Source organism: Nanorana parkeri, unplaced genomic scaffold (genome assembly GCF_000935625.1).
Source record: "Nanorana parkeri isolate BGI_ZX_2015 unplaced genomic scaffold, ASM93562v1 scaffold1801, whole genome shotgun sequence".
Classification (NCBI taxonomy): domain Eukaryota; kingdom Metazoa; phylum Chordata; class Amphibia; order Anura; family Dicroglossidae; genus Nanorana; species Nanorana parkeri.
In genome coordinates this window covers 242,976-253,138 of record NW_017308069.1, presented here as the reverse complement: position 1 = coordinate 253,138, position 10,163 = coordinate 242,976, and the positions used below count along the sequence as shown (strand labels likewise).

At 41.3% G+C, this 10,163-nt stretch overlaps 1 protein-coding gene across 1 annotated transcript in view; it reads left to right on the top strand.

Moving 5' to 3' along the window:
• Positions 1 to 3,962: 3,962 nt before the first annotated feature.
• Positions 3,963 to 10,163, top strand: part of UBN2 (ubinuclein 2) — a 199,070-nt gene continuing 192,869 nt past the window's right edge. The window contains exons 1-2 of the mRNA XM_018571668.1: positions 3,963 to 4,016; positions 5,628 to 5,720. Coding sequence (XP_018427170.1) covers positions 3,963 to 4,016; positions 5,628 to 5,720 — 147 coding nt within the window. The remainder of the gene's footprint in view (positions 4,017 to 5,627; positions 5,721 to 10,163) is intronic.

Sequence of the window (10,163 nt, the reverse complement as noted above, 5' to 3'; positions counted from 1 at the left end):
CTATGTGATAGCAGTCAAAGTAAAAAAAAAAAGAAACGTTTTTTTAAAATTAAAATAAAATAAATCTAATAATAATAAAAAAAATGTTAAAAGTGCCCCGCGAGCATGCGCGTCGCCACGTAAGCACGCATCGGATGCACCTACGTATGAAAACGACGAACGCGCTACACATGTTGGGTATCGCCGTGCACGCCGGAGTGAGAGCAATAATTCTAGGGCCAGTATTTTGGGGTATCTCTAAATTGATGACCTGTGGGGGCTTTTAAAGCGTCTTCTATTGACTTTTTGGGGTACTGCAGTTTTTCGCCGTTTCACGGACGCACGCAATTTGTAACCTATGCATGTTGGGTATCGTTTTACTCGTTGTAACCTCATCTTTTATATGTCATTTAAAAAATTGGTATTTTGTTGTGTTTTGGGGCATTAAATTAAATTTTTCACTAAATGTTGGGGTTTAATAAGGAGTTGCGCTAATATTGCGCAAGATAAAAATTTGCAACTACCACTATTTTATTCTATAGGGTCTTGGCATTCAGAAAATATATAATGTTTGGGGGTTTTAAGTCATTTTCAGGCCTAAAATGTGGAATATAACATGGGTGCAAAAAATGAAAAAAAGGCCTCAGTCATGAAGGGGTTAAGTCGAATAATTGTTCACCGGAAGGAGTGAACAATTTCCCGCCCACGCCGGTTAAGCCGCACACGCCGGTTAAGCCGCTCACGCCACGCCCACCGCACACGCTGAGGACATGCGTTTGTTCCTCTGCTCCTGCTGAGCTTCCTGACTCGCCGCTGCCTGCTGACAATCAAGTGCCCACTGTCATTCAAAGTAAGTCACTCAGCAACAACATACCCTTTTAATGTTTCCTGTGGGTTTTTTTTTGTTTTTTTTTAAAGCGGCACACTGCAGATCTTTAGCAGCTGTAGAGGAACAACAAATCCCAGCAATAATAAATTATACAGCACAATTGTGAATAACACCATCTATAGAGGAATACATCAGATCCCAGCAATAATACATTATATGCAGTGAAATGCAGAATACCAGCAGCTACAGAGGACTACAAATCCCAGCAATAGTACATTATAGTATAATGTACTATTGCTGGCATTTGTTGTATTCCTCTATAGCTGCTGGTATTCTGCATTGCGCCATATAATCATTATACAGCGCACTACAGAATACCACCAGCTATAGAGGACTACAAATCCCAGCAATAATACATTATATACAGCGCAATGCAGAATAACGCCAGCTACAGAGGACTACAAATCCCAGCAATAGTACATTATAGTATAATGTACTATTGCTGCGATTTGCTGTATTCCTCTATAGCTGCTGGTATTCTGCATTGCGACGCTGTATAATGTACTATATTGCACACTACATTTTCTTTTTACTTCCGCTCCAAGCTTGCTCCTGTGATGGACTACACTCTCAATACAAACTAGTAGTCCATCACTCGAGCCTTTTTAATTATTTTTTAAAATTCGATTAATCGATTTTGAAAATAATCGTTAACTGCAGCCCTAGTGTGTATGGTTTGTTGGGAAGTACAGGTGAAACTCGAATAATTAGAATATCATGCAAAAGTAATTGCAGTAAGTGCTGCAAAGGGGGCCCAAACCAAGTACGGAGTACATATGCATGCTTATACTTTTCAGAGGTCCGATATTGTTCTATGTACAATCCTTGTTTTATTGATTGCATGTAATAATCTACTTTTTTGAGGTTTTGGATTTGGGGTTTTCATGAGCTGTAAGCCATAATCATCACAATTATGACAAATCACGTCTTGAATTATCTTGCTTTGCATGTAATGAGTCTATCTCATATATTAGTTTCACCTTTTAAGTTGCATTAGTGAAATAAATGAACTTTGCACGATATTCTAATTATTCGAGTTTCACCTGTATATAGTGTGGATGGGTGGGGTTTTTATGTTTTTCTTTTCCCTTGGTGATCTGGTTGGGAAGGAGGGGCGAAGGAAGGAGTTGAATAAAATACAATGACTATGAAATTTGGATCGGTGCTATATGATATGCATAAGCAACATGTCCAAATGCTCTTTTTACAGGAAACTCATTTTCAACATTTAAGAGCCCTTCCTTAGGCATTAAGTACTATTCCCATTGGTTTACAAGCAACTGCCCCTATAATAAATCTAGAAGAGCAGCAGTCGGGATTCATGCTTCTGTTCCTTTTTGAAAGGATACAAGAGATAATAGATGAAGAAGGCAGGTATATTTTTTTAAGTGTAGACTGAATAATAAAGTATTTACAATAGCTAACTTATACATCAAGGTCAGGCAAGGATGTTTACATCGATACTGACGAGGCTGGAAGAATTTGCAGAGGGGGTAATGGTATTAGGAGGAGATTTCAATTTTACGCTTGACCCAGCAGTTGATACAGTTGGGGGAAATCAACATATTTCACAATCACAAATAAATAAATTAAAGAAAAGATTGCATTATTTGCAATTGGTAGACCTCTGGCCGGTTTTAAACCCGGCTATCGGGGATTATACTTGTCACTCTTCAACATACTCAATATATAGCAGAATTGATTTTTTTTTTTTCGTGTCACATTGTATGTTGAATTGGTCTCCCCAAGCGCAGATTGGGACACAGTTTTGGTCAGACCATGCCCCGGTGTATTTCTTTGTCTATCGGGATTGGTTAAACCTGTATCCTTGTGTCGATTGAACAAGAGCTTTTTACAGGACCCCATAGTGAGTGCTAAAGTCGTTGGCACTATTTACATTTTTTTTTATAGTTGATCATTCAAACGATAATACATAATTACCGATAAAATGGGAAGCACTTAAGAGTGTAGTGCGAGGAGTCCTAATTGCACATGGGGACGTATAAAGAAAGATAGAGAACGGTCTATAAAAACCCTATTGGCAGAAATTCATGGGCTGGAGCAACGGCATAAAAGAGTACAGGATCCGACTACCTTTGTGACTATACGGAAGAGAAGCGAGTTGCACAAGATGCTAGACATATCATATCAACGCTATGAAACTGCTTTTCGCTCTCTCTATGAGTTTGGAAACAAATGTAGTAGATCACTAGCACAATCTATCGGAGATAAACGGAAGAAGACCTATATTCCAAAAAATCAATGTCCAACTCGAGGACAAGTGTTTACCTTTCATCAATATTATTCGAACTTATATTGTATAGGGAATAGGTTAACGGATAGGGATAATAGCACAGGACATAAGCAACTTCAAGAATATATAAATAATACGGCATTACCAGAATTAGATACTAATGCGGTAGAATCCCTCTGTTCCCTATTTACTTAGGAAGAAATAGAGAATGCGATTGTGTCCTTGCCCTCTGGAAAGAGCCCTGGCCTGGATGGGTATGGAGGGGCATTCTATAAAGAATTTAGAAAGGAGTTGCTCCAATCCTTAACTCAGTCTGTAATGCTATCTCAGAGGGGTGCTCTTTTACAAGACAAACACAAGAGGCACATATGGTACTCATACCGAAAGGACAGAAAGACCCGGCCCAGTGTGCAAGCTATAGGCCAATATCCTTAATAAATGTGGACCTAAAAATATATGCTAAAATGTTAGCATTATGTCTCCAACTATATATTCCATCCCTTATCCATTTGGACCAGGTAGGCTTCATCCCAGGTAGAGAAGGACGAGCGAATACAATAAAGACACTTTCTTTGATCCATTTGGCCCAAACACGAAAGATTCCACTTTGTTTGCTTTCGATAGATGCGGAAAAGGCGTTTGATCGATTGGATTGGAGATTTCTTGAGGCAACATTGAAGCAGACTGGGATGCCCTCTTCCTTTTATAGCAAAGATGTTAGCACTTTATTCCTGCCCTACTGCAAGAATACGGGTTAATGGATATTTATCAGAATCAGTACAAATTAGGAATGGGACGCGACAGGGATGTCCGCTGTCTCCATTTCTATATGTACTAGCGATGGAACTTTTGGCTAAGGCTTTGAGCATGAATGAAGATATTAGGGGCATAGAGGTAGGAGGTAAGTGCTATAAAGTGAGCTTGTTTGCAGATGATACACTTGTCTATATCTCCAATCCAAGGATAGCCTTTCCCGCACTATGGAAGGAGCTGCAACAATTTGGGCGTCCTGAGCAATTTTAAGATTAATGCTACAAAATCAGAGTGTTTAGATGTTTCATTACCGAATAAAGAGCAAACTGTTCTTCAAGCTAATTTCCCTTTTTAAATGGGCTGCTCGATCCCTTAAATACTTGGGGATCCAGATACCAGCGAGGGCTATGGATTTGTATGAACTTAATTATTTGCCCCTACACCTAGTATAAATTGACATTATGGGCCTTGAAAAATCCCTCATGGATGGGTAGAATTGCGTTATTAAAAATGGATATTCTACCACGTTTTCTTCAAATCATACCAATTAAATTGCCAAGGACTTTTTTCAATTATTGAGATCTATCTTTGTTAAATGTGTGGGGACGATCCTCTCCCCGCCTGCGGTATAACATTTTGGTTATGCATAGGCATTTGGTTATGCATGGGTGAACCTGGAGAGACCCGCCCTGTTAAGAAAATTCTATTGCCGTTAATAAGAGATCTGCTAATAATATGGGATAAGGCAATTAGATCCTCTAAAGTGACATCTTATGTGGGCCCCCTTACACCTATTTTAGGTAATCCAGATTTCTCCCCTGGCAGGAGATTATTAAGGTTCCTTGAATGGACCAGCGCAAAACCATCTCCAATTATTCAAGCATTAACGAAAGATGGATTGAGGAGTTTCTGAGAACAAACCTCTTTCATCAGAGGGGTTCTGATGAAAGAGGTTTGTCTTTGAAAGAGGAGGGTCAGCGTGCAGATGGCTTCGGCTTAGTACTATCACTTCCTTTCCCTCACCTTATTTTCGTGTATTCATCTTGATGGTCTCCTAAGATTATATACTTTCTGCTTGTTTATACAAGCTGGTTTGTAAGTACCTTTTCAGCTATGTGTTTGTTTTATCCTTAATAAATAAATTTTACACTATGGGAGGCGCTCCTTTTGCTTTGTCCGCGTCAGATTTTTGGTTTCCCTTGACTGTGAGGAACTGCCCCCCTATATATACTTTTGGAAGACCATTTTCAGCAGCAGTTACTGTGTTTTGGCACCTGTGATTTTCGCACATCTTTATACTGTCAGGCTGTCATAGACCTGCCCCAGCCTGTGACTGGAAAGTGAAAGGAGAAGCATTGAGGTGAAAAGCTCATCTTTCACTCGTTCTCCAGTCTGCATGCCCCTTCTCAGCAGATTGGCTTCTTGTGCTGCTGCTTTCTCTCACACCCTTGCCCTATTGTTACAGAGATTGCAAGAGGCTGATGCCAGGTCAAAGTCAGGTGCTTATACTGCTTGCATTAAAAAAAAAAAAAACATTTATTGATCTGTTAATGTTTACAAACCTGCATTAATTTGTATATTTATATCTGCTACCAACTTTTCTATGTCTAAAAAAATATTAGAAACAGTTTTGAGGGCCTGTCGTGAAAATTTTAATTTGGCTTTTTCACTGCATGACTGTGGAATGGCAGTTTTTTTTTTTTTTAAGCCTGTAGTTGCCCTTAACCACTAACTTATTTGTGTTTTTTAAAGGTTAAATTATCAGAATCTGCTGATCCATTTAATCATGAGGAACGTGAACGACTTGAGGCAGAGAAGTTGGCAAGGAAGTTTGAAGCAAAATATGTAAGTATTTATTTTAGAAATTTACAAGATCTTGTTGGGCTCCTAATTATCCCACAGAAACTGAATTATAAAAATTGTAAGAAGTTCAGATCAAAGCTATGCTTCCCTTTCCCATTTTTCTTTGCTACAGTGATTCGAAATCAGACTTTTGTGGCCCAACTGAGGTCTGTAAGGGTACTGCTTGTTTCCTAGATTTTGCTTGCATGATTATCTACTCATGTGCAGATTAAATAAGTAAGCAGAAATTTACTTTTCACATGATTAGATAATCAAAGTAAATATTAACACAATTTTTCTTGATCGTACAGTATGGGACACACCTGGGTAATATGAAGGTATCAGGTGACTGGACACTGGCCAGAGCTGTGAGGACCCCCCTATAGCCCCTTCCACTCCAGGAAATACGCAGTATTTTGCTAGTGTCCTTGGATGACGGATTGTGGTTAGATCTCCTTTAGTCACAATACCAATGTACCTCTTCCGGTTGGGTACTGCAACAACTGGTGGAGGGTGCCACTGTATCATACAAAAAAAAAAGCATAAATTGTCTACACAAATCTCATCTTTACTGATGTTCTTACAGCAAAGACAAACATTGCAACATTTTGGAACCACCACAAGGTCCCTTCGACAGGCAAAGTGTCATGAGGTAATGGATGTCTCTGGATGTGTGGTAGCTTAGTTAACTTTTTTCTGCATTTCCACAGTCAAGTGTCTTCCTGTGGCCCCATAGCAATAGCTTTGGGGACCGTACCCAGACCCAACAGGACTAAAGATGTGGGACGGCATGTTGGGTTAGCCACAGGGTACTATAAAGGTCCAGGGCAGTGGCATATCCCCCTTCCCTTGTTGGATGTCTGACTCTACTAGTGGGTGAGTAACTATGTGAGTCTCCATTCCTATCTCCCCTCTGGGTACCCCCAGTCTCCATGGGTGCTGGCCCTTTAAAAAAAAAATCCCACACTAAAATATTTTTTGTGTATAATTACTTCGGTTTGAACCCCACCCCCACAGCTAGTGCTGTTTAGAAAAATGTGTCTCCTGCCCTCATTCCTGGTGGTTCCAAACACTGCCATTGACAGCTATGAGACAGGAGCAGTGTTGGCCAACTGTGCCTCATAGAGGAAGCACACCAACCTTGTTGGCATCAGACACCATCCTTGGCAGTACGATAGAGGAACAACAGAAAAAAAACACAAAAGAAGAGGCGCCTTTCCTGGTGTAATATCGTTTAATCCAAAAAGACAGGCATAAAGGTGAATTGGTTGACTGTTTTGAGGCTGCACCTTGCATATGTGCTTACGATTTCTTCCCCAGGAGGGATAAGGATTGTCCTTGGCGCTTTTAAACCATAAACTTTTCTAGAGGAACAACAGAGACCAGAGAGGGGGGGATTCTCTTTAACCCTTTGCTGCCAGTGTTGGGAGTACCCGTTGTAGCCTCTCACCATGGCAGACTTCAAACTCGATGGAACGGGGGACAAGGTATAGCCAGCAATGCTACTGCTAATGGGCAAGATGGATTACCTAAGACTCCCCCCGGGAACTCTGCTACAAATGGTATGTGTGTTAGCCCAACATTTAGCGTGCTGCCCTGGGATATCCCACTCTTCCTGTCTTAGTAAGCAATATTTTGTGGCCTTGATGAATGCTTTTATCGGACATACATCTGTTATGTTGTTAGAGATCGAGGCATTGGGTCAATTAGGGACACATCTGGTTCTCTTTGTACGGATAATCAATATACACTATATTGCCAAAAGTTTTGGGACACCTGCCATTACACGCACATGAACTTTAATGGCATCCCAGTCTTGGTCCGTAGGGTTCAATATTGAGTTGGCCCACCCTTTGCATCTATAACAGCTTCAACTCTTCTGGGAAGGCTGTCCACAAGGTTTAGGAATGTGTCTATGGGAATATTTGACCCTTCTTCCAGAAGCGCATTTGTGAGGTCAGGTACTGATGTTGGATGAGAAGGCCTGGCTCGCAGTCTCCGCGACTCTTTGCAGGCCAGTCAAGTTCCTCCACCCCAAACTCGCTCATCCATGTCTTTATGGACCTTGCTTTGTGCACTGGTGCGCAATCATGTTGGAACAGGAAGGGGCCATCCCCAAACTGTTCCCACAAAGTTGGGAGCATGAAATTGTCCAAAATGTCCTGGTATGCTGATGCCTTAAGAGTTCCCTTCACTGGAACTAAGGGCCCAGCCCCTGAAAAACAACCCCACACCATAATCCCCCTCCACCAAACTTTACACTTGGCACAATGCAGTCAGGCAAGTACCGTTCTCCTGGCAACCGGGAAACCCAGACACGTCCATTGGATTGCCAGACAGAGAAGCGTGAGTCGGCACTCCAGAGAACACGTCTCCACTTCTCTAGAGTCCAATGGCGGCGTGCTTTACACCAGTGCATCCGTCACTTTGCATTGCACTTGGTGATGTAAGGCTTGGATGCAGCTGCTCGGCCATGGAAACCCATTCCATGAAGCTCTCTACGCACTGTTGTGCCAATCTGAAGACCACACAAAGTTTGCAGGTCTGTAGCTATTGACTCTGCAGACAGTTGGCGACTTCTGCGCACTGTGCGCTTCAGCGTGCGCTGACCCCACTCTGTCATTTTACGTGGCCTACCACTTCATGGCTGAGTTGCTGTTGTTCCAAGTTGCTTCCACTTTATTATAATACCACTAACAGTAGCAAGGACATTTCACGGATGGACTTATTGCACAGGTCTATCTTTAAATATTGGACATTTGTCATCTTCAATGTATGACGCCACCATTGTTGTTCTGCCCAAAAAACATAAAGACCCTCTGCTTCCAGACTCCTACCGACCTATCTCCTTAACACGAACGTTAAGATATTGGCTAAGGTTTTGGCTAACAGACTTTCCTCTAAAATCCCATTCATTATTCACTCAGATCAATCTGGTTTCCTTCCAAACAAGTCGATTGCAGTTAATATTCACAGGGCGTACTTGAATATGCAAATTCCAATTGACAATACTGGTAATAGGGCTTTGTTGGCCTTTGGACATTGCGAAGGCCTTCGACAGTGTCGAAGGGCGCTATTAATGGGCAGTGCTTGCCACCTTTGGGTTTGGACCCCAATTTTGTAATTGGGTCCGCCTTCTGTACTCTTCTCCTATGGCGCGTGTGAGGGTCAACAACTCCCTATCCGAGAAATGTTCACACCATAGAGGTACACCAGGGTTCACTGATACATCTCCTATGACGTTGCCCTAAATTATGTCATGTATTGGAGCCAAATAGTTACACTGATTCAGTCTTTAACGTCTCCCTTGCCTTGTCTCCGCTTGCTTGACTCTTTGCACGCAAATGGATATCACACTCCCCACCTTTTGTTTCGGAGTGGATGATTGAACTAGATAGGATCCTTGCCTTTGAGAGGGTAAGGTACCAAAGGAGAGGGCTTTATAGTAAATTCTCCCTGATTTGGTCCTCATGCTTACTCTTTAGACCCCAGTGGTCAATGTTTCTTGGTTGTATCCCTCTGGTAATCTCAATGAGTATACACTATGCTTACCACTGTCACTGCATCCTTTACCTATGCAGGTATCTGGTCTATTTTTATACCTAAAATGTTGTTTTTATAACTGTATTGCTGTCTTCTAGGGAATATTCTGATCCTCCTGTCAGGACGTGCTTGGTCGACACTTGGTGGTGATTGTTTTTTGTTGGTCTGTTGATCTATGTTATTGACTGTTTACAAAACTGTTCAATAAAAACAATTTGATTGAAAAAAAAGCAAACCCCATCACCGTTAAACATGTTGCAATTCACTTTGTCAAAGCCCAACACCAAACCCTTGAATGTAAAGGCATGGTGATTTTATGATTTTGATTTATTTGGTCACCAAACCAATTCGAGGTGGTGACAGACATCAGATTTTGTTACAATGGAGGTGCTTTCTGGATCCATACATTATAGATGATGCTTCCCAGGGGTCTTAACATGACTGTTACTGCTGTGTTTCTTACCTGACCTGCTTCTTTTGTTGACTCATGCATTTGTTTAATTAGCTGTGTAAATTTTGTTGCGTATAGAGATTAGATATTTTTTTCTTCCCCCCCCCCCACCTTTAAATATGTATTTCACTTTATGCCCACACAGCTGGTCTCACACCTATACCCCTTGTTTAAATGTAATATCTTTATTTTACTATATTTTGTGCTCTATTATTTGTCCCTCTAATTATTTTAATCTTTGCCTTTTTTGGGTCCTGTCCATTGGCACCCTTTTCAAGATGTTTTCTTTTTTTCGCTGTCCCTCCAACTGTTGCTATGGCCACAGATGATCTTGGCTCCCATGGCCTACGGGAGGAGCTGGCTCATGATTAAACATCACAGCCTTGTACACTTTGGTTTTCCGGGAATTCATGGGCATGCACTGTTAACTGTAAAAACCTGAGAACCGCCAG